Source organism: Columba livia, chromosome Z (genome assembly GCF_036013475.1).
Source record: "Columba livia isolate bColLiv1 breed racing homer chromosome Z, bColLiv1.pat.W.v2, whole genome shotgun sequence".
Lineage (NCBI taxonomy): Eukaryota > Metazoa > Chordata > Aves > Columbiformes > Columbidae > Columba > Columba livia.
Window position 1 is genome coordinate 18,245,619 of NC_088642.1, and position 27,867 is coordinate 18,273,485.

The following is a 27,867-nucleotide window of genomic DNA, read 5'->3' on the forward strand; positions in this document are numbered from 1 at the left end:
TCAACAGGAAGCAATAGTAAATTTATTGTCAAAAACATTGATTTAATTTTCTTCAACTCCAAAGAGCATTCTTTGTCACTGAAAACGTGTGGTTGCTAGATTGCTTGCAACTGGGTAATTCCAGTTTCCCTGAAGCTGTATAGAATGTAAGTTCAGTTTCTACCCCACCTCCAGGTTTCCAAACCTCCTCTCTCTTGTGTTGATTTCCCCCTGGAAAGACCTTGTGCCTAATTCTCAATTTTTCTCATATTCCTGTATAAAGAGTTTTGTAATTTACTTTAACCAATTCAGAGCACTAGGTTCTCAGTAACTGTAATCCTTCAGGTTTTGCAAGTCTCATTCAATATATTGCAACAATATAGATTTTATTTCTTCACATATGTCATGCATAACATTATTCCCTCTTGTAAAGCACAATAAACTAATTTATTTGGGATCTCTTCCCAGAGATAAAAACCCTATCTATTTACCTCTATCGGTATTCAGCCCTGCAGGATTTTAACTATCCGGTTTTATATAAACAAATTAAATTTTTATTTTTATTTTTATCTTTATTATTGAGCCATAGAGCATAAGTAGTATTATTGCGTTTTTATCAGCAGAGGGAAAGTCAAAGTAACACATAAAAGCACAATTCACTTATTTTGCTAACACTTGGAGTGAGCAACAAGCATCAGCACAGGAATACTCTGCAAGTCTGTAAGCTAGGAGTCTTCGCTCCTGCTTTACTTACTCCCACTTCGTGTGTTTCTAGAAGTTTAGCAAAGGCAACATTTTTGAACAACAGAGGTAAAGGCTGTACCTCAAACAATTTAAAAAATACCTTCCTGAACTATTTTCCAATGCACTGATTCCCACTGTTAAACTAGTCCCTAAGAGAGTATCAACAGCAACAAAACAGATGAATAAAGGAAGATAGTAACCAATGTAAAGTGATATTGAAGATTAAGTACTTTTCCAAATGAGAGGGCTCCATACATTTTTTTTCTCTCGCGGATCATGAGTATCTTTTCAGAAACATTAAGACTCAAATGGAAACTACGGAGGGAATGTGTGAGCACAGAAGTAAATCCAAACCAAGGACATGACAGCTCATTCATTTTAATGAAAGGCCTTCTCATCCTCCCACTTTTTTTTTTTAATAAATGATATTGTAATTCTTGGAGTTTCAAACCAAAACAGTGAGCCACTATGACACACTAAAGAACGGAAAATTTTTAAAAATAATAAATTAAAAAACAATAAAGAAAACCCACACACACCTTAACTATGTAAAAAAAAGGAAGGTAAATACAAGTCCAAAGTAACACTGAAAGGATTAACTTCAGGTTACTGAGCATTTGAAACAATTCTAGAAAATAGTTCTCTACCTGCAGAATTTTCTTTAAAATCAATTTTTTGAAAAATCCCAAAAGAATATTAAGAATATTCTGTCATCAGAATGACTTGGATTAATTTAATCAGTATCACGAAAGCTGTTAAGATAATTAAACTATTTTAAGATACCAAAGCCTTAGGGTATTCAGGTTCATTTAAAGTGCATTAGTAATAAAGCAGTTTAACATCCTTACACACTATATTCCCAAATTCTGACATGAAACCCTGCACAAGATATTGCAAGCTGACAAAAAGCATATACATTTCCCTTTATAAAGATCTCAAGCAGTAATTCAGGCCTAGAGATAAAGGCCAGAGACTACAGCTGCAGAGCACATTTGCTTTGTTTGTTTTTGATTAGGCTGCCTTCTCCCTCTTTATCTGGAAAGCTTAAACGGGAAAGTTCAGTTTTTAAATACTAACGCCCTAGTTTAAAGTTAAACAAAAACAAAATAAAAAACCCACACCAACTCCTACTGAAATAATAAGTAGTATGCTGTCAATTTTTAGTTTCAGTATAACACCAGTTTAGTCTACGCTTCATGTTTTTAGAGTAGCAACACTCCAGAGAAGCCAGAGAGTTCACTGGTATGATTAGCAAAATTGGCACTTCAGACTGCTGTAAGTCACTTATCTTTCACAAAAGCCCATACAAATCACAAATAGTCGTATTTGTTTCTGAAATCTCCATAATACAACTCCTGATAAAAATGAAGTTGCAAGGGAAATGGCAAATCTTACCCTAGTGACACTAAAAATCACAGCAACAATTATGTGCTAATGTGACAGAAATTCCTCTAGTAGCATTTGTCTTTTCTTCACTAACAGTATGAGGCAACTTAATTTTTTAAGCTAATTAGGTAAAAAAAAATAAAAATATTGGTCACTCATTAGAAGTGTTGTAGGCAATGCCAAGCTACTGGTTACAAACAAAGATGTATTGCAATAGCTTCTTGAAGCTTCTTCCAGCATAAGGACAAGGAGAGGGGTGGAAAGGAAGTGAGAAAAGCAAATGCTTTGAAAGCACTTCCAGACACTTATGGCAGAAGAGTCAGCTCTATCGACTGTGGCACCATTTTTCATACCCGAGCAGAAATACCTCTGAACAAGGTACAGAATTTAGAGACAGAAGGTAGTCACATCTCAAAATGCCATTTAAACTTTCACTAACTCAAATTGCACCAGTTTGATTTTGATATTGACATCACTTGAACAGATGAAACAAGATGTTGAGTCTCAAATTTATCCTTTCCACTAAATTCAGTGAAGTCTATTGTCTCTCTCATCAAGTACTTAATATCCTGATCTTCACAGCAACTTCTTCAAACTGTTAGAAACTGCACACTTCAGGAATATATTTAATTGCCAAATTCAAGTGAATTTAAAAATCTGGCATCTTCCACGGAATGTATCAGGGGAGGGAGGGCCTGAGCCCTCCTCAAGCATCCTGCTACTTCTGTATGGCTCCACAGAGAAGATGCATCCACAGCCAGTCGCCAGCCAGTAATGCCCCTCCTCCCCTGGGAGGACTCCACCACATAAATGAGGCCAAATTGACCTGTTTTTAAAAATGAAATCCAGTCTAAAAGGCGCATGTGTGCACTTCAGCTCCTTGAGGAAACGAGATGTATGTGATCCCACAGATGAATGCATGTGAGCACATCTCACACCACCCGTAAGCTACCAAACTGAGTCAGCAAGATAAATGACATTCCTGAAAATTTCAAGAAATTACTCATTTCCAGGCTGTGCTTGGCCACCTAGCAGCATCCCACGGGGACAGAGCCTCAAACATGAGCTCATCCCACTAACCGTCAGGGAACCCATGTGGTAGAGACTTTATGGAAGCTCCAGATGGAGCTCACACCTCCCACAAAGTTTGGCCACAAGGCAGACACCAGTGGTCAAGGTGCCATCAGCTCCACAGCCACTAAACTTCCAGGTGACATCTCACACACCCAAACTCACCAGTCAGAGCTCCTCCAAGGCTTCCTCTTCTGAGCTGTCTTCCATCTTCACTCAGCTGCCTCTTAAATTTAGAAGACTTTCCAGGGCCAGAAGAGACTTCAGGACTGCTGGATTTTCGAAAAGGCATAGGTGGGGGGGACAATATGTGATCGAGCTGTAAAGAGAGAAAAAATAACATACATGTACTGTTTAAATGCTTACCTTCATTGAAAATAAAAATTAAGTTACCTTGACCTGAAGATTATGACAGCATTTGGAAACAAAAAAAAGTGTTTACAAAGATATTAGGGTAATTAAACTGCTAACTGAAAATTTTACAAGTGCCAAATTTATGGCTGGCTGTGTAATAAAGACATCTTAGTCTTATACAGCTCACAATACCTCCAACCACACTCTTGCACAAGAAGTATCTTCTGCAGTGGTGCCATCACCAGGTACAAGGGCTCAGTACAGGAAAGACACGGACCTGTTGGAGAGGGGCCAGAGGAGGCCACAAAAATGACCAGAGGGCTGAGAGAGTTGGAGTTGTTCGGCCCGGAGAAGAGAAAGCTGCAGGGAGACCTTTTTGTGGTCTTTAAATACTTAAAAGGGGCCGATAAGAAAGATAGGGACAGACTTTTTAGCAGGGCCTGTTGCAATAGGACAAGGGGTAATGGTATTAGAGTAAAAGACAGGAGATTCAGCATAGACATGAAGAAGAAATTTTTTACAATGAGGGTGGTGACACACTGGCCCAGGTTTCCCAGAGAGGTGGTTGATGCCCCATCCCTGGGGACATTCAAGGACAGGCTGGACAGGGCTCTTAGCAACATGATCTAGTTGAAGATGTCCCTGCTCATTGCAGGGGGGTTGGACTAGATGAGCTTTGAAGGTCCCTTCCAACCCAAACTATTCTATAATTCTATGGATCAGACTTCAGCTTACTGGACCTTCTGTAAAGCAGTCCTTTTGCAGCTGTGACCCATCTGACCTTGCAACCTAAGCAATCTTCTCTGACCAACATTTATCCTTGGCAATTTCTCCCCAGCTGCATGTGAGCAGTCACTAGATGGCACTGTACTACCAATAAAATGCCCAGACTAAGGAAACACTGACAAACAGATTTATCAAAGCCAGTGCAAAAACTAAATAAAATAAATTATCCTGTTTATAAAATGCATTAATTTACACTGACTTTGAAATAAACATAAATACAAATCCTCATTCTTCAAATTCTGTTTCTGTCATAATTTGTACACAATATTTCAGCCCTCTGGTTTTGACAACACATTTAATGTCTCAATATTTGATTAAATGCACCAAAAAAAGAAAAGTCGGGGGGGATCAAATACAGGCAAAGCAAGAAAAAGCAAGGATGTGAGCAAACAAAGTAAAGAGTTTTCCAAGCATCCTTCTCCTTAAACTGGTACAGTTGCATAGTGTCACCTTTTTGCAAACCAACTCAAATATCTTTTTCTGTAACATTTAAATCCTGATTCTTACCACAGTTTTTTTAGGAAACATAGCATATCAAAGCATTTTAGGTTTTTACAGTTCATGTACTGAGACTTATCAGCCAGACAATCTACGTATCACCTCCATACCCAGCTGCTTCATCTCCTCTGTCAACTGAAAGGAAAGAGAAAAGGTCACCATAGTCACCAATGAAGACGCATGGTGAAGCCCATTTTTGCTTACAGGTAATCCCACAGCAAAGTACTCTATGCCCCACAAAGCATTTCAAAGCCCATATACTGAGTTTCTTTTGTATTGGGGGTAGGTTTTTTTTCTTCATTTTGTTTTTTTCTTTTTGTTTTTAAATTGAGTCTTCAGGTTATTGGAAGTATTTGCAGATATACACATTAAAGCATCAAGAAACACAGTGGTTTCTGAATCCACTCCTTCAGCATATTAAGACTCATTCAGGTTCACAACAGATACTGAGATAACTGATGAACTTGCAGCCATGCCTTTAGCAACTTCCTAAACAGGGAGGGTTTGTGGTCACAAAGAATATTTAATTAACCTTTGTTACCATTTACCTTTTACAAACATGGGCATATCACAAATATTTCTATTTCCAAGTGCTAAGATACCCCAGAAGATGAATTTACAAATCATTTAAAAAGAAAATGACTGACAAGTGGCTTCTAAACTCATTATTTTGAGATTCTTTCACATAAGTCTTTAAGCAAATACTCAAACTGCTCACTGACTGATGGATGGCAACGACTGCTCAATACTGCACTCCGAATGACTCCATGCATCTGACAACCTGATCCAATCAAGGCCTTAGGTGAGTAATTGGCAAAAAATCACGCACTTTCTTAAAACATGTTGACACCTTCAAAGTAGTGAACCACATCTCTTTTCTGGAATAAAGTTTATTGAAACTTTAAACAAGAAAAACAAAAAATGCACTAAGCTCCCTGCAAATTAGCACTTCAGTCAACAAAACAGAATTAGTGTCTTCCATCCTGTCACCGTTTCACTTTATAACCAGGTATATAACCTTTACAGCTGCTCAAGTCACTCCCACAATGAACAGACTTGCACATTCCATGACAGGCAGTCTGATTACAAGATTCATTATTTCAAATTAAGCTGTGCTCCTTTTCCACAGCTTTCATGGTTTCAGAAGAAACTTTAAGATGGGGCTATAGTACAGCACAGCAGAGTGTCATCCAGGTCCTTAATTCATATTTAAGATGCTTTTCCAATGTTCGAACTGGCAGCTTCAGAAAAGTATGATTTTTGAAAGCTAAGACTGTTTAAATATTAACCCTCACTAGCTCATTGATTTAGCAGCAATGCCATGCCAGTATTCTCTTGCAAAGGTACCTCCTTGTTGCTAAGTGACTCTACCACAACAAAAATTTCCATTTGATACAATGCCAGCACCAGCTTAGGGCACAAAAGTTCTCAACAATACAAACATCAAGAAATTGCATGGAAATAGAGAAGGATACCCCATGCAGCCAGGGACTGGGTCTTGGCCAGTGGGACAGAAGCTACCAGCCAGGAGGAAGTAATTTTGACCCCACATGAACTGGCCATGCCTGAGGTCCTACATGTGGAGGTTCTTGGGAACAGAACTGGGGAGGAACAGAAAGGGGAGAAGAGATAAGACATCCTTCCCACCAACACTTTTCAACATGTCCTCAATTTGAAACTCTACATGCAATCGTCTGACATGAGAAACATGGGAGTGAAACGAAATTTCTGAAGTTTTACATTTTTAAACACAACCGGGTGAAACTCAGATTCTGATGAACATTATTCTATTACACACAGATAACAAAACAAAAGTTTGCAGTCTTGTATATGCCAAATTAAGGACCAAAATATCACAGTAAAATTAGGTTTCACTAAGTGTTCCTTGAGGGCAGAAGTTCATTTTAACATAGGAACAGTCAGTATAGCAGACAACACTTAGATCTGAACTGAGTTTCAGCTGGATGTGGACAACCATACCTCATCACCTGAAGCAACTATACCAAAAGACATTATATGGCTTAGCACTGCAAATAACAATATGGAAATACAAGACTCAACATTTTCATATTGATGGCCAACACCTGCTTTACAGAAACAATGATACCTATATAACAAAGCATTTCTGGAAGCTACCTGAACATTCATTTTTGCTCCCAAAGGGCAAAATAAGATCTATAGCATGTACAGTGTTTATTTGAAAGGAGTCTGTACACTGCACCTGCTGTTGTAGTAGACTGAGAAAAGCGGACAAGGATATACCCTTTAACATCCTTGACATAACTCTGGATGCTGGGGAAATGTGAGGAAAATGGACTACAGAGTAACCAGGCCTGCAAGCTTCTCCTGAATAACCTCTTGTGCTGCTCTCAAAAGGACAGACAGCTAGATGAACCAATTTGACCCAGAGGGGCTTTCTAGCCCCCATTCAGACCTTAGTTGAAGCAAAAATGGATGAAGAAGCTTTCTGTCCTCAAAAAAAAAACAGCCTTCCCCTCCTTCCAAGCACCACATTCAAGTTGAAGTAAGTGAAACCAACAGAGAACATTTTATTAGGTCCTCATTCCTTGGAACACACAGCTGATTCTGACGAGGTATAACATGGTACATACTCAAATCACACAAAGTAGTTAATTCAGCCAAAACGATACTGCAATCGTTCAGTAGCAGAAGCATGATAATAAATAGATTTAAATAAATAGGTGATTTTATTTCAATAAATAAGTAATAACAAGACCTATTCAAACTCGTTAATATTTATTTGAAAGACCTCCTGGAAACCTGAGCACTATGAAAGTTCAGGTTGTGTGTCTTACCAGCTACAGATGGGATATTGCTGTCTGCAAGACAACGTCAAAGCAAGTATCTTGAGGAATGATGGTCACTGAAATTCTACCAGAGATATCTGAAATAATTTTACTGAAGCTGCTTCTACTCAGCACATCAAATAGTTTTGCCCAGCAACAATCACCACTTTATTGGTATTTACTTCATGCTTACTAGCTGAACGGACATGTGTCAATGTTGGATGGCATACAAGCACAACAGGAGAACCAGGGTTTGATCAGTTGCACCTTTTTTTTTCCAGTGAAACTTGCCTGACAGCAAGTTGCAAAAAATACAATAGCTGTATCCCTGAAGGCAGTTTCCAACAAACAGACTTTGTTATACTTTGAGGTTTTGGCTATCACATGCTCTGTGCACTGTCTCATTACTGCACTCAGGCTGCAAACACACACTTCTCTCCAAACCCTTTGTAAATAAATGTTAGTGACTTAAGGAGCAATGGGACAAAGGAGGGCAGTTTTTCCACTTGTCTAGGGAATTGCAAGGCAGCAAATAAAATAATTTGAGAAGTTACATCAAGAAGTCTCTACTTCAAAGGCCCATAACAGCTAAGACAATGTCTATGAAAACAAGGATACTTGATTGTCCTGTATCTATAGTACAAAGGGAGTTAAGTTAGCCATTGAGTGTGTACAGGCTGCTTAGAGAGCGACTTTTAATCAGTACGCATCTCGCCACCAGTCTCTGCTGTTAATATTCACAATGCATGGATAGTTAACTTATGTAAAAACGCTCCCTCCCCCAACATTAAATACTGAATAATTCCTTTCTGACAAAGGCACTTTGAAAGACAGAAAACACATGGCAAGCTCCAAGCTATGCAGAATATACTGTTCTACAAAATCAATTTCTTCCAATCCATTTTTCCATACATATCATTAAAAAAAAAATATCTGTCTGTGTTCTAGGTATGATGAATTTCTACAGAAGCCCTGTAAAATTTAGGAGATAACAGCTTTCACAAAACCCTATTCCCCCACCTCCCATGTACCTTACAAAAATGAACAGACAGTATCATTAGAGGAGAATGGCTTAAAAATTACACAGAACAGAATCATCAAAATATCCTTACCAGAGACTTCTACACGCAGATTTAAGGATCCTATAGAAACATGGATGGAATTTGAGTGACAGTCTCCTCCAGTTATACAGGACTTTCCTCCAGGGAATCAAGACTGAATCAATTTGTCCTCATTTTTTTTTTTTTTTTCATATTGTGATGCTATTCATTTTCTGTGTGAATAGAATCTGCTACATTTCTCTAAAGAAAATTATTCTCACAGTGTACTAGCCATGGACTCTTAACAGCTCACCTACTCAGAAAGGATTATCTTCATTTTTTTAAAAACCTCAGTAGCATTAAATCCAGCTGTCTAGTATCATCTACTTATTCTACAGCTAGAATGAATTTTCTGCTGGATAATTATACCATCAAGTAGCGACATCAAGTACATCAGCCCACATGCCCTTATTAAAATTAAGGACATGACAACCAGTTCAAAATAAGACCTGGCAGTGAATTTAGAAGTACAATTTGGCCCAAGTACATAATGAGGTATGGGACAGTCAGAAAGAAAATAATGGATTTCAGGAAAGGAAATCCATGGTACAAGAAGGTGAATTAAGCTAAGATAACGCAATCACACTGATAACACCTGGATAAGGAAAATAAGCTATTCTGAGCTGCTGAGATTTGTTGCAACATGGGACTTTTTTTCCAATAAAAATTAAATTGAAATGAGAACTGAACTCATCTGCTCAGCTCCACCTTTTCTTGAAACATCCACTATAGTTTTATTGTCCAAAATACTTCACCCCCAACCTCCTCTAATTGCTCCATAGGCAATATTCCTACTTCTCATATAAACTGGGAAATACAGGTCAAGTATTCAGTCTTTAAAATATGAACAAAGATGTTCTATCAAGCATTTTAATTTATCCCTCCTGAATGCTGCACAGCTCCACTCTACCTCAGGTCATGTTGTATATGCACATTAAACGCTGAAGTTTCCATAAAAAGGCTGTGCGTTGTCACCCATTTTAAGCCTCCCTCAGTCAGGCACCAATCCAGAAGAGATATTTCACCTGAAAACTCTCACATACAGTACAGAGAAAGCAGAAAATACCCAGCATACTTTTACTGCTTAGGTTTTTTTCATTATCAACCAGAAGTCCCCATATAAAATTTTACTGATAAGTATGTTGTCATAAAATATGCCTAATTGCATCACACCAATCCAGATGTTTTGAAGAAGCAAGAATGGAAAGCATTATGCTCCAGTCCCATCCAAACAAAAGTACGGGAGCCCACCTGGTGGTGAAAATATATTAAATTGTTCATCAAAAACTCTCATCTTTATAAAGCTAAATGCTTAAGAGGAGCATGGCTTCACCAGCCTAACAAGCCTCTCCTGTCTCCTGCATCTTCAGATACAAACAGTATCAGAAGGAACCATGCATCTGAGGCCAGTTAGGACCCGACACTAGTTCAACAGCAATTGTGGCTTTGTAGCTAAACAGGATCATAAATCTATGTTTCGTCACATGATTTATACTGGGTTCCTCACAGCACCTTGCCTCTCTACCTGGCTCCTTTGCAAGCATTTTAAGCACAGATGCTGAAACATAACAGCCCAGCAAAGCACTTTTTTTTGAAGCAAACTTCACCAACTTCAGTTGGCCATGGGGAAGAAGTATGTTCTTATCACTTAAATATTCTCCCCAAGTCTAATTAAATTTGGCACAGACAGATGAGTTTTGATTAGCTGCATTGACACAGGGAGCAACACTGAATATGATCTTATTAACAGATAGGATCGTATCTTCTAAAAGCCAAAGGCATCTTAGAATTTCTTTAAAAAGCCATTTTAGCCAATCATAAAATCATAGAATATCCTAAATTGGAAGAGATCCACAAAGACCATGGAGTCCAAATCCTGCACATGACAATCCACAGTTCACACCATGTGTCTGAGGACACTGGAAAACTGGAAGTCTCTTCTTGAACACTTTCAGGCTTGGGGCTGTGACACCTCCCTGGGGAGCATGTTCCAGTGCTCCACCACCCTCTAGGTGAAGAACCTTTTCCTAATGTCCAACCTAAACCTCCCCTGGCACACCTTCCTGATATTCCCTCAGTTCTGTCATTGGTCACCAGAGAGAAGAGCTTGGCACTTGACCCTCCTTCCTCCCCTTGTGAGGAAGCTGTAGCTGTAGCCGCAATGAGGTCTCCGCTCAGTCTCCTCTTCTCCGGGCTGAACAAACCCAGTGACTTTAGCCACTCCTTTTGTGGCTTCCTCTCTAAACCCTTCACCAGCTCCATAGGCCTCTTCTGGACACTCTCCAGCAGATTTATATCCTTTTCATCCTGTGGCACCCAGACCTGCACACAGTGCTCCAGGTGAGGCCGCACCAGTGCAGAGCAGAGCGGGACAGTCACCTCCCTGCCCGTCTGGCAATGCTGTGCTGGATGCACCCAGGACACAGTTGCCCTCTTGCCTGCCAGGCACACTGTTGGCTCCTGGTCAACCTGCCGTCAACCAGAAACCCCAGATTCCTCTCCACAGAGCTGCTCTCCAGAATCTCATTCCCCAGACTGTATGTACAGCCAGGGTTGCCATGTCCCAGCTGCAAAATCTGGCACTTGCCCTTGTTAAATTTTATGTGGTTGGTGATTGCCCAGATCCCTCTGCAGGACCTCTCTGCCCTCAAGAGTGTCAACAGCTCCTCCCAATTTTGTGTTATCAGCAAACTAACTAAGTGTTTTTCAATAACTCCCAGAACAACCTTCTCCATAATTTTGCCAGGTGCGAAGTGAGGCTGACAGTCCTGTAGTTGCCAGGCTCATCCTCCTGCCCTTCTTGTAGGTTGGGACAACATTTGCCAGCTTTCAGTCATCCGGGACCTCTCCAGATTCCCAAGAGCGTTGAAAAAAAATCACAGAAAAGGGTCTCGCTGTGATGTCAGCCAGCGCTTTAAGCACCCTTGGGTGAATCACATCAGGCCCTATTGACTTTTAGGGATCTAGCTGGAGTAGCAAATCCCATACGGGAGTTCATTGTTCTCACAGCCATGGTTTTCTAGCCCAGGGCTATGGGGGCCCCCAAGTCCATCATCGGTGTTGAAGACCAAGGCGAAGAAAGCATTAAACGTCTCAGTTTTGTCTGTGTCCCTGTTAATAAGATGACCACGCTCATCAAAGAATGGGCCAATGTTAATGTCAAAAAGCATACTAGAAATAATGTATTTTAAAAAGCCTTTTCATTGACAACATAGTGCACTTTAGTTACTCCCAGTACTTGATAAGAATCAAATCAGACTTCAAGAGGAAATGCTACAATGGGGCAGTGTAGACACCCAAGGGGACTGTCTTACAGTACCTTCACAAGCAGAGGTGCAAACAAATTTCCAACAGATATCCTGCAGTAACTCGTACCTGTGAGGAGCAGCTCTGCTGCTTTTGGTCACAACACCAAATTTTGAAGGATTCTGCTTGGGGATGCAATCTCAGGATACACAGGAGTCTCAAGGAAACTGCATCAAACCCAAGAGCTGAATGAGATCATTAGCAGTTCCAATTAAATCAATTGATGGTTGGAATATTCTGCATTCCCATTGCCCACAAGCAATATTAACCCACTTTAATTTTGAGTACGATTTAGAGAACTGTGCAATTATTCTGAATATTCATATCACTTAGAGCAGCCTCTGCTTTGCAGAACAGAGGATCACAAATAACCTAATTCCGATAAGAAATAAAAGGGAACACTTTTCCAAAAACTAGCACCACTTCCAAGAAGCAATAGATAATGAAGGGAAAAAGATACAGAGGAAGTCTCACCAGGCCACATGGACTTCACTGGACTAGGAAAGATCCCATTTCTTGCCCACATTTCCTATCATACTTCCTCAAAAACAAGCAGATACTTTTTTTCCCCACTACCAGCCACCATAGGCCAAGTAGCAAGATTTCTTAAATTCAGTATTGCCTTTCTACCTGTCCTACCATGGGAAGGATCTTCCTCAGCCTGGGTTGAGAGACCTTGCTTAGTTCTCGAGCTGAGTAGTATGTGTCATTCCCGTTCTAGACTTCAAGCCTTGGACTATCTCACTTCCCTTCATGAGCCCCACCTTCCTCAATTAGGACAGTGACACCAGCCCATCCACTACTGCACAGACAGCAAGTAAGTGAGGTCCTAAGCTCCTTGTTGAAGGACAAGGCTCAGAGGCAAAACGGGTCTTGTTTACAGTAAGATAATTATTTGTTAATCATTCATATGGCAACTCTCAGTTTACATACGAATACAACCTGAAGCTGACACTGCAATTATGTCCTTACCAAGGTAAAGAGGAGAAACGTATTGTAAACCTCTGCTGTTCACAAAGCACCACTTTTAACCATTTTATTTACTGATTTTACATCCTACACATACACACAAACGCAATGATTAAAACTAAAGTCACTGTTCAAAATTGTCTTGTTTATTTTGCTGAATATATGATGATGTATAAAAAAACAGAATCAGCAAAAAAGGTTCATGATGCTTTTCTACAGCATGTCCTTACTCATCACATCCTAGGTAGTACAGAAATATTTTAAGAATTCTGCTAAGGATCAATAGACACTTATCCCCATTATTTTGCTCTCTTTCCAGGGAAGGAAGCAACAGTTATTTGTACTGAAGACAGACACCACTTCCAACAACTCAGCCTGCCCTAAGCCTCCTTGGATTTACTCACCTGGCTTTAATGAACACTAAGGAAAAGATTAATTGACCATTAAGAAAGATTAATAAAAAGTAGGGTCTTCACACCTCTTGTAAGGCCATACAACAAGAGCAAAAAAGAACCAGAACATAGTTCTAAATAAATACACAGGGTGTTTCAAAAAGGACCCAATTTTGAGGCATACTGCTTTGAAATCAAGTCCATCTTTTTGAAATACCCCGTATGTACACATAGCTCAACCTGCGGTTAAAGGGGATCACATCGGGCACTTCACTTGCTGGTAGCATCAAGACATTCTTTTTAACCTGACAGTTATACAGGTATCTTCTCAGAAATGCACATCACATACAAAGCTTCTGACCAAAATAAAAAATAATGACTTCAGCCTCAACCTAGAGAAAACGGGCAACACTCTCAAAAAGCAAGAGAAGACAAAGCATTGCACACAGGCTGCTAGCCAGGGTGAAGCTGCAGTAGCTCAACAGGCCAGCCCTACTAGTAACGACGCAGAGGAACTGGAGTCAACATGGTCGATTCTGTAAGGAAGTTTGATAATTTAATAAAAAATAAAAAGAGGAAAACAGAGAGTAGGGTTCAAGGATCTGTCCAAGCCGCTCAGCTCTGCTCTGAGTGCACCCTCCAGAAAAAAATTTCCCTTTCTGTAGGTTTACAGCTCCTCTGAGCACTGCCTGAGCCTCAGGAAGCACACTCACATCTCATCTTTGCTTCCACAGCTTTAAAAGGGATCTGACAAAAGAAGACAAAAAAAGAAAACCCACCCTTCACTGCCCAGATGTGCAGTGGTGCATGCCACCACTATGTAGCAGGAAGAATACTCCCTTCCTGTCCCTGTCCTGCTGACCATCTTGGCAGGAAAAGTGGCTTGCAGTGTTGAAATTTGCTGTCGGTGACTACTGCCACATCTGCCTGCTGCAAAAGACTCAGTGAACAGCCAGGAAAAGACAGCAAATGCTGCTCAAACAGTCAGGGAGGAAATCAGGACACAACCCATTTCCCAATCCTGGTGGGCAGCTGCCAGGGTCTGGGAAGCACCTTTGCTGGGGCAAAAGGACAACAACTGGAAACCTGCATGCTTGCGGTGTTGAAGAAAAAGCAGCTGTGCACACAAAATTTCAGGACTGATGAGACACTGCGGGTTTAAGGTGTAGATGCTGGCACAAGGGCTTGCACAACCCTGCTCCCTCCCGCAGGCCAGTGGACGCTGAGAAGCAGAGGTGGCTGACCCCTGCTCAGTCCCCTCGCAGGCACAACTTTGCAGCGCGCTCTGCCACGCCATGTGAAAATCACGTCTTCCTAACACAAAGGACACACTTCAGGGGGGTTGTTTTGTTTGCACTGATTTATCTCCTTCTAAGATGTGGAAGAGAACAAACAACCAAGTTTCCAGATGAAACCCTAGGAACCAAACGTCAATTTTAAAAACAGTTATCAATATTGTGCATCACTAAAAAAAGTTATATGACCCAAAGTACTATTTTCTTACTTTCCCTTTCATAAAACCTCTTTTTTGGCAGATTTTTGTTCCTTAATATTCTATGGCTGTATCCATTGTCCTCCTATCATATGCAGAGCTATTAGTAGCATTAGCAATGCTAAGCACTATGCTCTGCTGTAGAGAAAAAACATCAAACTAGCCACACTGAGTATTTCTTTAATTTCTCAATGAAAGGAAAAATCAGCTACACCACAAACAGAAAAGAACTTTGATATTTCTAGACACCACAGGCAGAATTTTCACCCTTAATAATTTTAATGATCCTTTTTACAGCACAAGAAAGTAATGACAAATGCATGGAAATATATATTTATGTGTGTGCAGGCATCTACATGCACACTTCACTTCAAACATTGCTAATGCTGCTGCTCATACAAAGATTTTTAAGAAACATTTTTTGTTGCTCTTTAACTAGGAGGATGAAAATTTAGTAAAACTAACCTTCAAAGTCACTTTCAATTGAAAAAAAAAATGAAATACATAAGAAAGAGACCTATTCATCTTCATCAGCTGTTGACAGCATCATCATTCGTCTCATGAAAAAAATAATTCAGAGGAGAACATATATCTCTGGAAAGAGGGGGGTGGGGTGGGTGTTACACCATGAATACTAATGAAGTGAAAGCAGTTTAGCTCTTTATAAAATCTATTTCCATTCACATTCACCAATGAGCTCCTAGACTACCTATAAAGGTTTCATTTATTCTAGCACATTGGAGGCCTCAGAAAACTAATTGTTTATTCAGGTCTATCTGCTCCATCCACGCTCAATTAGGTCTCAGTTTTCCCTCAGTTACAGTGAAATTAAAAATAAAAATGCAAGGTGAAACATTCCTTGTTCCACTGACGAGATTCCCGTAACAAGCCACTCTGAACAACTGCTGCTCCATGTGCAGCAAGAGCTTCTTGACCACAATGCAGCATTTGAGGGACCTACCTAGCGACTTACAGAATTCCTACTCATTAACTTATTCCTCCAACTAATGGAAAACACATTTTTAATGCAGCCTTCTAATAAGCACTACCAAGCACTGTTAAGTGTAACCAGGCACTCCACCTACAACAACTCAAAAGTACCTCAATTTTAAGAACAGGAGACAATCTTTACACACAATAAGGAAAAAATTATTCTCAGTTTATTAGTTATTTAGACCGTTAAAATAATAAATTATCCATTTCACCATATAAAGCATCAAATCCAGCATTACTTTCATTAGGAATACTGTATCAAAGTGAATCACAACACATTTATGCAAGGCAGGTACAAAACAAAAGAGAGAAACCCATGATGTAATGAGCTTGGAGTAAAAGATTCTCAGCATGTAATGGAGCTGAAGTTGATCCATAAATCAATGCAAGATGAAAGCAAGATTATTTATGTGAAAGGGTTGCATTGTTAATTTACAATCTGATTTAGAAAGAAATGCTTTATTTAATCAATATACAGTGATGTGCATGTGTGTACCTGAGCACAAATTAGTAATAATTACCTGTAAGTGTATTTCCTCCTATTTTTTAATTAACCTTAACAAGCAGCATATACAGTTCCAGAAAATGCAGGTTTTCCCTGAGTTTGCCTTTAACACGCTCCTAAGTTTTTAAATAATGCAGCCTCGCCACAAGAGACCTTGCAGACAAGGGCTTTTTGATCTCTTTCTTCCCGTTCAGTGCTGAAAAAGATGCAACACGCAGTCATCGAACAATAGCTGCCATGAAAAGCCCTTTTCCTGAACTGTTTTGAAAGTGAACTAGTATAAGGCATTTGATGGCTTTACAATTTTAGCCTGGATGTCTAACACAGAATTCAGAGATTGGGATGCTTCTCCTTTAGTCCCAACAACACAATCAGCAAAAAAATATCACGAGGGCAAGCATACCTGGGGAAGGAGGGAGCACAATCCAATCTGCATTTGGCAGAGATTTGTAGTTACGGGCAATAACTAAGAACCACATTCATAACTTTAAGTGCTTCCACTGCATTTCAAATCTTCTGTCAGCTGCCATTTGTCAGTCTCAGACAATTTACCCAAGTCTATCATTACCAGAAGTGTTTATTTAACATTAATTGGCTTCAGCCTAAAAACTTCAAGAAGTATTACGCTTATGAACGACCATGAAGACCACGTGAGAATGTAACCAGGAAGGTGAAGAGGGGAGAATTTAAATACTCCACCCCTCTATTTAATTCTTTGTGTAATCTAAGCAAGTAAATGACCCTACCTTCTAAATAGCCTCATTGCAAAATCTACACTTATTAAGTACACTTATCTTCATTCACTCTGGTTTTTTTATCCAGGCTTTTCCACTTAAATGGGTACCTGTTTAATGCAACGACACTGATGGGTGGGAAAAGGAAAGATCCCTGCTTAGGTTTAAAAAAAACCCATACATAAGTCCTCTTAGGCATGGAAATGATAGCAGCATATATCACACATTGTATTTGAAAGAACAGACATCAGTGTGTATGTGTAGAAGGGCACCAAACTGATAGTCACATAAAAAGCATCAAAATCAAAACAACAATTGTGTTTGTCTTTACAAACAGTTGAAAGCTGCACTGGTTTCTTCAGCTTAGTACAGAAAACCTAAAATTAATGGCAAAAGAAGATTTACTTGTATGGCTTTCACAGCTTTATTTTTAGATCATACCACCTCAGAGATTCATACACACTTTCTTAGAAGTTCAGTATGACTTAGAAATCTCTAAATTACAAGCATTAGTCGTATACTAAGTTGTAGCAGTTGATTACTTTGATGTCACCACAAATCTCATAAGCAATTCAATGTAAGTTTCATTAAAGCATCGAGAGTGTAGAAACTAGCACAGAAGAACGACAATGTCTGCAACATGGCAGTAACCTCCGAAGTAGAAGGGTTTTCCAAGAATATTTTGCTAAAGTAGCCTCATGTAATAAAAAGTAAAGTACAATTCTACCAATTATGTTTTCACACTGTGTTAAGAGTCTTATTTCTACTTTTTTTCCTCTTTCTGCTAGTGAAAGGAGAATGCTGTCAAAAGCAGGGCAAGCACCCACACACACACCCCCCGTTATCACGGTCTGCTAGGGTTCCCCATATGCGTGAGGTGGCATAGACTGTACACCTTTTAATTGACTTGTAAATCACCTTGGTGCCCTCACTTCAAGTGAGCAACATACCACATCCTGTATTCTCAGAGTTATGTCTTCTTGTTCAAAATAATGGGACCCTGCATCTTTTGAGGGGAAAAAAAAAAAACACAAAAACCTGTCCAATTCAATGCTGAAAAGTTTAAATCACACATAGTCCTTTTATCTGTGCCCAATTATTATGGGGACTAGACTAATTCCACACTCGTACCCTCAAAATACAGAAATACTTTTACCGCTTCAAAAGCTTAAAACAAACTATAGCTATTGGGAGGCAAAGATGCTGCCCCTTCTACGTTTTAAAAATTTGTCAGTTTATAGAAATCTGAAGTCTCTAGAAGACATAACAGCACAGATTTGAAAATGGACATTTTATTCAAAAGTACTCAAAACCAGTGTAAGGGATGAAAAATCTAATAAAATAACAAGATTCAAAGCTGTCTGAAAACCAGACATATTCCGTTCAACAGCTGACATGCTGGCATCCACCACATGTCGTACATACAAAGAAGGCCCAAGACAACTTCCTTCTTACATCACATAATATAATTTTTCAGGTTCTCTCAAGCGTAGGGAGAAGCAGTTTGGAAGTATGCAACATGAAATCAGGGACACTTCATTAGTTTCACCCGTATATATGAATACCATCTTGTTTGGATATATCCATGTCACCTACAGTACAATTTCACTTCATTTAGTTGATGTCTTTTATTCTGATAGATAGCAGACTGTAATCCAGGAAACCACAGCCTAAATTGCAAATAAAACAGTCTTGCTAAGCCATACTAACAAGAGCCCACAAGGAAAAACATGCAGTGCTAAAAGCTTTGAAATTTATGACTTGTGTGACTACGTATCACTGTGGGAGTTAACCTAGTTTTTTAGTGATGTTTAACTGAACTTTTAACTGGACGTTTTTAACACTGAATCTAGGAGTTTTTAAATAAAACTATTTCACAAAAAGAAAAACATCGACTCATCTTAAGCCAAAGTCCAGGTGTAACCTCCAAGAAAACCTCCAGCACTGAAATCAGTGTACCCCTCCCAGAAACCTATCGATCAACTTGGATCATGACAGTATTTAAGCTCACTTCATCTTATTGCAAAATAAAAGAGACAAGGCTAGTAACAAGGAAATTCAGGATCTAGTTTCATCATTTGGATATCTGGGCTTTATTGATTTTATATTAAAAAAAAACCACCAAACATATGCACCATGACAGCTTTCCCAGCTTCCTTACTAAAATTTAACTGCTGACTTCTCTCTAGAAATCATTCAGTTTTTCAGAAACCCCATTCCCAGGACAAGAGGACACATTTTCAAAGGTTTTTCCTTCCACACTCAAGAACATACTTTCCCAGGGGGACCTGAGCAGTACTGTACGTTTTACCAGTACACTTCCAAAACCAGTGAAAATGGCCAACAGGGTCCTCTCCTCCAACACATAGCCAGGATCAGTATGATTCTTCAGAATTGCTTGTTTCAATAAGAGACACACTGCCCTCTCCGTAGGTTAGAATAAAGATATAGCAAAAGTTGTTAAGGAAACGCAGAGCAACTGGGATACACAAATTGGTTTCTTAGTGACCTTGTCTTTATTTGCATAGCAGCTTCAGAAAACGACTGGTAACGGTCAGCCTCAGTAAGTAGCATACAGACAGGAGAGCAAACAACTTCGAATCTCAAAACTACCTCACTAAGCTTTCTTTGGCTAAGACTTAAATGTTTCCTTACACACACCAGTTAGTGGTTTCCAATATAAGGCCATTTGGGAAAGACAGTATTTTATATGTAAATAAAATAAAATAAAATAAAATAAATAATAATAATAATAATAATAATAATAATGGGGCACTTCAAGGCCCCTTTTATAAAGCCCAACTGTCCCACAAACCAATGAATCCAGATTTCTGGATGCATGCATGCTCTCGCTTTATAAAATCATATAGGAACTAGCACAATTAGCATATCTATTGAAATGTAACCACAATAAATTGTCCACTATATAGGCAGGCAGCATAGATGCCCAAAGCCATCCTCTTCCCAGTAATACTACTGCTGCATCTATTGTTGCAGATGCAACAGTATAGAACCATATGCATGTGGCAAGACCCGGAGTGTCGCACCACATTTGTTCATGGTTCATACAAGGGCTGTCAATTAAACAGCCTTTCCTACAGCTTCACATCTCACATTGCCGGCATACCAGGAGGTCATGCAAGAGTAACATGAAACAATGGGCTCCCCAGGAGTGACTGCTGAAGAATGTGAAAGAACATAAATCTCTCCCAGGCTACTACTGTGCTGTAGTTGCAAACACACATTATAGCCTCATTAAGAAATGCAGCACTGTCAGAAATCCTGACTCAACAGCAAGCCAAAACTAACACAAGTATTTTCTCTGTAACTGCATTTCTTAAAAATAGTAGCCTCTAGAAGCTCCAAACACCTTAGCTCAGGCTCCTGGCTCAGAGTTCCCATACTGATACCTTCCACAAAACGGCAAGAAGGAGAGAAACTGCACAGGTCCCTGAAGGAAGCATGGAAGAAGAAACGAGGGGAGGGAAAAGGCAATTCTGTCCTTACCAGCCTGCTTAACTTAAGCCCATTTATCGCCCTTTTCCAGCAGCCCAGCTTCTGTCAGGGTCCTCTGTTGTATCCAAGCTCTTTTGCATGTGTGTTCACAGGTAACTGCTGTTCTTCCACGGAGGATACTATTTTCTGTGACTACAGAAATGAAATTAATCTACTGGAAGTCATCTAAGTACAAGAAATGAAACAAATCTAGGCCAGTTTCAGGCAAAGAAGAACCAAGAATGAAGTAATGCAAACCTCATAATGTTTAACACTTTTTCTTCCACTTTCACCTCATCATTTGAGCCTTCTCTGTTCTCTAGTTTGTTTTGCAGATAAGCTGCTGTTTACCACTCTCATAAGACAACTGGCACTGTCAGGTGTTTTATCTCCAAAACAATGACCTCAGAGTATGCAGCTCCTGATATACAGCCTGTAAACCACTGATTATTATAGTGAAGCACAAAACAGGAATCTGAACTCAGATTTTTTTTTCCATTCTGCTCATTTAAAGTTCTAGAAATATTCAGGAACAGACTTCTGAAAGATATCCTGAGATGTTTGACATGAACCATGGTGGGGCTCCAGTCCCTTCCAGACAGCAGATGGACAATGTTTACATTCAAAACAGAAGTGGAGTTAACATCACTACTGAGAGAACACTCCTCTAAGACAGTCAGAAAAGCAAGCTTGAGACTGAGATGAAATGTTGACAGAAAATCTCAAAGTGCATGATCATGAGGGTGTTTGCATGAAACTCAGCACCATAACCTTTGCTGAATCACAAGCCTGAGAGTCCTGAGACTGCCTCAGTTGACAGTTTTCCTCTGTTTGATCAATCTAAAAGACAACTGCTTAAACAGCAGCACACTCTTCCAGTTGCATCTGTCTTGCAAAGCCATCTGACTCCAGAGAAGCCCAAACAAGACGAAAGAGTCATGATGAACTGCAGATTGGACACAAGTAACTTCTTACTAGTTGCTCAGCCTGTACATGTTCACCATGTCACTTAACAACCTACCAGGCTTGAGGTTATTGCAGAAAGGCAGACCCCTCCCCTCCTAATTCTCTGAAAACAGAGCACAAAGTCCAAGCCCATGTAGTACATTGACTGGACAGCTGTGTCCCCCAAGATGTAAAGACCTGAGAGAAAGAACAGAATAAAGGATAAAATGCTCAACTGATCCACTCATTTCATCCTCTCATTTCAAGCCAACATTTAACTTCAGGAGAAAACTACACTGTAAGCTGCCTGTCAAAAATCTGTTTCAAGACAGGCACATTCTCATCCTCAGGCTCTGGACTACGTTAAAAGTCCGCCCCACCAGATCTTTGTGGGATCTGTCCACATTCCTTCCAGAGAAAAGGTAAGCAGTGCAACAGAAGGGGGACACCTGTATTGCTGTCAGGTCCTACCTCAATATCAGAGATTTTATCAAGAGTCTTCAGAAGATTGTATCAGGGAAAGCCAGAGATCACAGTAAAAGAAAGGTAATACTTAGGGATATTTTCAAAAGAAATAAGGGGGTTTGGTACCCTTGGGAATATGAAAAGACCTTAAAATTCAGCAAAGCTCCTTTCCAATACCTTTAGGGTATTCCTTTCTTCCTTTCATTGCCAAAGTCTTAAAAAATCCAACTGAAAAGAAACCTTGAGGGAAAGTTTGCAAGGTACTGGGAGAAACCATTGTTTTTTAAACTTTATTCTTACAAATGTTTTCCTCCTGCCTTTCACCCACAATTCACTTTTGTGAGGGTACCTCTGAAGTTTATCTAGGTATGAAGAACCACTATACTCTTCCACACTCACTGAAGATATCCTGGTACAACTTCGTGGAAAGACCAAGCTTTACTATTAGGGACACCACTAACCAAAAAGCACAGTAGTAGACTTTGAGATTTTACAAACTCATGTTACAGTTAAGAAAAATTATATTGATCAAGTGTGCTGGTCTAGTAACACAATCTTGTTATAGTTCCACTATCAAACAAAGTTAAGTACTGCCAATGGTTTATTCCTACATATGCATGTCAGAAATGAAGGTTAGTTATCATATAAGCATAGAACAAGTTACAGTTGGTAAGCCATGGCATGAATATGGAAAACTGAAGACCAGTACGCTATCCAGTACGCTATCTTGTATTTGCAAAGTACAAATGTACACATTTTACAGATCAACTCTAAATACTAAGACCCCACTTCTCCTCACAATTTTTTCATCACTTGTTTACATTCTCAAAGCACAAGATTTATGCAGAGTCAAACCTTTCTGGGGAAGGCTTCCATGGCTCCCTCTTTTGCATTACTGAAAACGAATTCCCTAATAGGTCTTATCCTACCTTTAATAGCAACGTGTTTAAAAAGTAAAGCCGCGAAGCTGCAAGCCTTCTTTTACTAACAACTGCAAGCTCTTTCATGAGTCAGGCCTAAGCTGTTTGCTTTCCAGGTGAATCAGAAAGTCACCTGCTCACATCAAACCCTGCTTGAAAAAAACAAACAAACAAAAACAATTTAGAGGAAAGCCCACACTATGCAGATGACACAGCACTCCCAAAATATGTATTCAACATACTGCAGATGATTTAACACAGTGCCCAGAGACTGCTCTCGGAATATGCCATTAAGACATCAGTATCTCAAAACACCACTATCCATTTATTACTACAGCCTTCACTGGCAGAATAAAGTTCTTGCCTCATTTCCCATTTGGCTTCAGTCTGATTTGGTTAAAAAAGGAGACAAGCAAATACCTAGGAATCATATGCCAGGACCTTACGCCAGCATTCTTGGACAACAGTTCCATTGAAAGCACCTGAGCTTAGGGCAGAAGTTAATGGGCTAGACAGCATTGCTGAGGTTACAAAGGTGGTTTATAATGGTGACTTGTGCTTCTGTAGGCTTCTCGGTTAATGGCCCACATACCAGAACATGTAGCCACATTGGGCAGCGCAAGCACCTGCAGCGGTATAGAGCATCAAAGTCAGGGGGGGAAGTTCCTTATAAGAAAAGAGCCTGGAATACTTCAGACAAAAAAGTGAAAAATGAAAAGAGATCAGACTATAACTTGCACACACAGAATTTTCTCCCATCCTTCAAAACCCCTCTCCTTTCATGCTGCAAAGAGCCAGCATCCTTTGACCATCATTCAAAACTTGAATTTAGTCCTTCAGAGCTTTAAGAGCTTATGCACAAAACCTGAAATGCTCAAGGTGAAAGGATTCTGGTACAGATCAAAACATTCGCAAATCTATAATCTTAAACTCAAAATCCAATTGACATTGAAGCCTCAAGCTAACAAAAAATCCCATGTTACTACTAGAATTATGAAGACAACCTTTTTCTCAAGAAATTACATCTGAAGTCTCACACCAAAAGATGGAAGCGAGATTAGCATGGAAATTATTATTTTTAAAGTCTTCTAAAAGAATCTTGACTGCACGTTGTTGATGTACAGCATAAAGCAGAATTACACTAGGCACAGAAGCTTCATAAAATACTTCTCTACTTTTGTCAATATTAATCAAAGCAGCAACACAGCTCCTAGAAGCAGCTGATTTACACACACACTGAAAAAAACAACAATTTATATCACAAGCCCCCTAAAAATGGCCCAGATTTGTGCATGAGGTTCAAGCACCTTTAACACATCTTTACTATTATATCATCTGTTCTGAGTTTTAATCACGGAAAAGGTGAAGTCATTCATTATTTGAACACATGGCCACACTTGCAGCTTAATTCAGTTACAGTTAATCACCCGTTACCTCCTCCTTCATATATGTATTTGGATAAAAACAGAAATTTATCAAGCGTACCAAAAATATGAAGGTTCAGACTTCACTTCTCTGCCATTTTTCCTTTCATTTTCCTTTTTTTTTTTTTTTTAAGTTCTTCTATTAACAAGGGTAGACAGGAAAGCTTTCAATTATATATGTATACACCTCAAATACAGATCTATACATATTGAGCAAGCCTGAGTTAGGGGGAAGGAAAAAAGTTTTTAAAAATATCACACCTTTGCAGATCACATACAAATGAATCAGAGAGAGCAGGTTTCGAACTGCTGCTACTAGCACAATTGAAGCTAATGTGCATCTAGGGGATACATTTGGCTTTGCATTTCCCATTCCGTAACATTATGGATTTATAAAAGCAGAGCCTCAGAAAGAAAGATCAATGTACGACAGTTCTCTTTGATCTCTTGGTTTACTTACTTCTACAAGTGAGATCAGATTTAAAAAGCCACAGGAATTTACTACTTTGAAGTATTTTAACTTTTCATTAACTGGAACAGTGGTACCCGATTACAAGACAAATTCAGAAGGTACAGCTTATTTTATTTTTGCAGACTTAAGCTTGTTGCACAACTGATAGAAATCCAGTGCTTAATTCAATTTTCAGGTACATGACTTGTTAGTAATATGGGAGTTGTGGGAAAGAAAAGGATACTTCCAGACCGATGACCTATTTTGCTCTGGAATGAGTAGTGTGGCATTCCCTCTCAAATTCTAAGAAAAGCCACTAGAAGATAAAATACTTTTTCATGTTTATTCAGCTGACAAGCATGACCCTGAGGACTGGCCAAATTAATAAGGGCCATTTTGCCCTTAAATCAAGACTAGCTAATGATGACAGGAAATGAAGACTGAACTGTTTGCTTTGAATAAAACTGGTGGTTCTTGATACTGGCATTCTTTAATGTCCTTAAAATTATAACTAAGCATAAATACAGTGGAAGTGCCTAAAGCTAACAAATGTGTAGCTTTTTTTAAAGAGTTAACTCAGAATTACATCTATTGCTTCACAGATAGTATGCTATGAACTCAGTTTCCTGAATTGAAAATACAAATTTATATCACATAAACTGAATTTTTGAATATTTACTTTTAAAGATTTAAACAGGGACACTGAGCCAAAAAAGGTGGGTGACATTTTAAAGTTGCCTTTTTTTATTTACCACTTTGGGGTCAATCTATTTATTTAGATTTACTATTTCTACGTAAGATTTGATCATAGTATCTAGAAAGCAAGATGGCAGGAAAGCTAGAGATTGAAAATTAACAAATATACTCCAGCTAAAAATGCTTCTTTAAGAACAAAAATACAAAAACTTCACTGGATGACCACAAGTTTGAACAGGAAGTTGTTACAACTTTTTTTTATTGTTTTTGGAAAAATCTTGAAAATTATATCTTGAAAATTATATCTTGCCATGTTATTTTTTAAATAAGCAGTCCTGTAGTTCTGGTGTCCAACTGTTTTGTCTTGTGTGCATAAAGAGAGGGGGAGAAAAAAATCACCAATGGAACATATGTACTTGGACTGGTAACCACAAAAAAGAAAAAGAACACAGTACCACAGTTCATCTCTTTTCAGATTTGCTTAAAGAAACAACCCATACACTGAAATATAAAACTGCAATAGCAACATTGACAAGGCTGGTGACACCAGGTTTAACTACGGGAGTATGAAACCACTATGAACACCCACCAAGAAGCAGCTCCAAAAGAAACCAGACAAATTATTATTAACTTGCCTATTTATTCTCAATTTCTATTTCTGCCCACATAATCAATCCACACATGAGTTTATCCAATATGATCTGAGATTACCATTTTATTCTCTGGACACCCACACACATGCTAAGGAAAGGAACAGACTTCTTTGTTCTCTTATAAACTCGTCACTACTTCATTGCCCAAAATAAATAAATCCCTTCTTTCCCCAGATTAAAGTTTACTGTTCATGAAATTAGTTTTCTCCATGAAGCTGGATCTGAAGTAATGAGCCTCCTAAGAAGGAACAAGGAGATGAAGTACTAAAACAACTTTCCACAGAAACCCTGTTGACTCACTCAGAGGCAGACAGAAACCAAAGCAGCAGCTCATAGAAGAAGGAACTTCCTTGACGAAAAGACAGCCAAAAACTAGGCCAATGTGGGGCCTAACTGGGGAGATATCAAACTGCAAAGGAGCAGTGACTGAACCCTGGCAAACCATGAAATTTCCAGAAAAACAGTCAAAGACAAAAGGGACACCAGAAGCAACAAATGACAGAAGGTACTTTTCTACTTCACACTACTGAAAGGAATCGCGTTAGTAGCCGTCTGCCAACTACTGATCATCTCAATCACACATTGCCCAAGGAAGGAAGGGAGGGAATGAGACCACGGGATGCACTGCACGAAGGCTCTCAATACATCATCGCAGGGCTTTGCGCTCCAGAACACAGACAGGGCTCCAGAGCCAGCACAGGAACATGCACAGGTCTGGGTTGGAGATGCAGCCCTGGGAAGCAGCAGGGCTGCTGACTCCTACTGACAATCCGCAGTCACAACAGGCTTTTTCCCAGTATGGGGTCACAAGTCACAAGCCACGTAATGCAACAGGAAGGGATGATAAGAAACTTTTTGTTTAGACAGCAGGCAGTTATTTTAAAAACCAACCAAAACACTCCCACACAGCTCCCCAGCTCCTCTCATTCCCCAGGGAGCAGCTGTACGGAGCAGCAGTATAGAGTCCATCTTCTCCAGCATCAACAAGAAAAAAAGAGAGATGATAAATGCAACTAAGGAAATAGTTTTAAGACAGTCTTGCAGGAGAAGAAAGCTCATTTCAAACTATAACTATGCTTTCTGCTGACCAGGCTGAAGAGCTGAGACCTTGCTCTTCAGTAAAAGCAGGAATATTAACCCTAGTGGTACCTCTCCTAGAGGCAGCACGGGGAATCCATCTGAATGAGTACCAAGGAGCAGGAAGGCCAGCCTGAGTAAAAACACATAGGTGGTGCCAAAGCAGATACCAAAATAAGTAGCATTAAGTAAGTTTGTGCAGTTCAATCTTAGAAACACAACCCAGCTTTACAGACAAATCCCAATACCTGGCAAGTCTACGTGCACCCACCAAAACCCAGGAGTGGCAAAACGCACCTTGCATGCCCAGGGGCACATCCAGTTTTGCATGAAGTGCACTGCTTTTCCTATGTTTTTGTACAAACTGTTGGTTGATTTTCAAATACCTACATCATTAACTAACAAATAGGACAGCAATTACATCCAACTTTTTAACTGACAGTCACAAAGAACATCAATAGGTCTTCCTATTTATGTTTTGGTATTTTAAAGTCTGTAGGTACCACATCTATAAATATCTTTTTGGACAAATTTCATTTTCTTCTCACAGTTTCAAGATAATAACTAATTTACCGTTATGCTCTAAAATGAACTGGTGTACTGTTGTACACTAATATTAATATTA

General features: G+C 39.4%; 1 protein-coding gene across 10 annotated transcripts in view; it reads right to left on the minus strand.

Moving 5' to 3' along the window:
• Positions 1-27,867, minus strand: part of MAST4 (microtubule associated serine/threonine kinase family member 4) — a 308,536-nt gene that overhangs the window by 243,257 nt on the left and 37,412 nt on the right. For all 10 annotated transcript variants that reach the window (XM_065047432.1, XM_065047429.1, XM_065047428.1 and 7 more), the window contains exon 2: positions 3,346-3,499. In XM_065047432.1, coding sequence (XP_064903504.1) covers positions 3,346-3,499 — 154 coding nt within the window. The remainder of the gene's footprint in view (positions 1-3,345; positions 3,500-27,867) is intronic.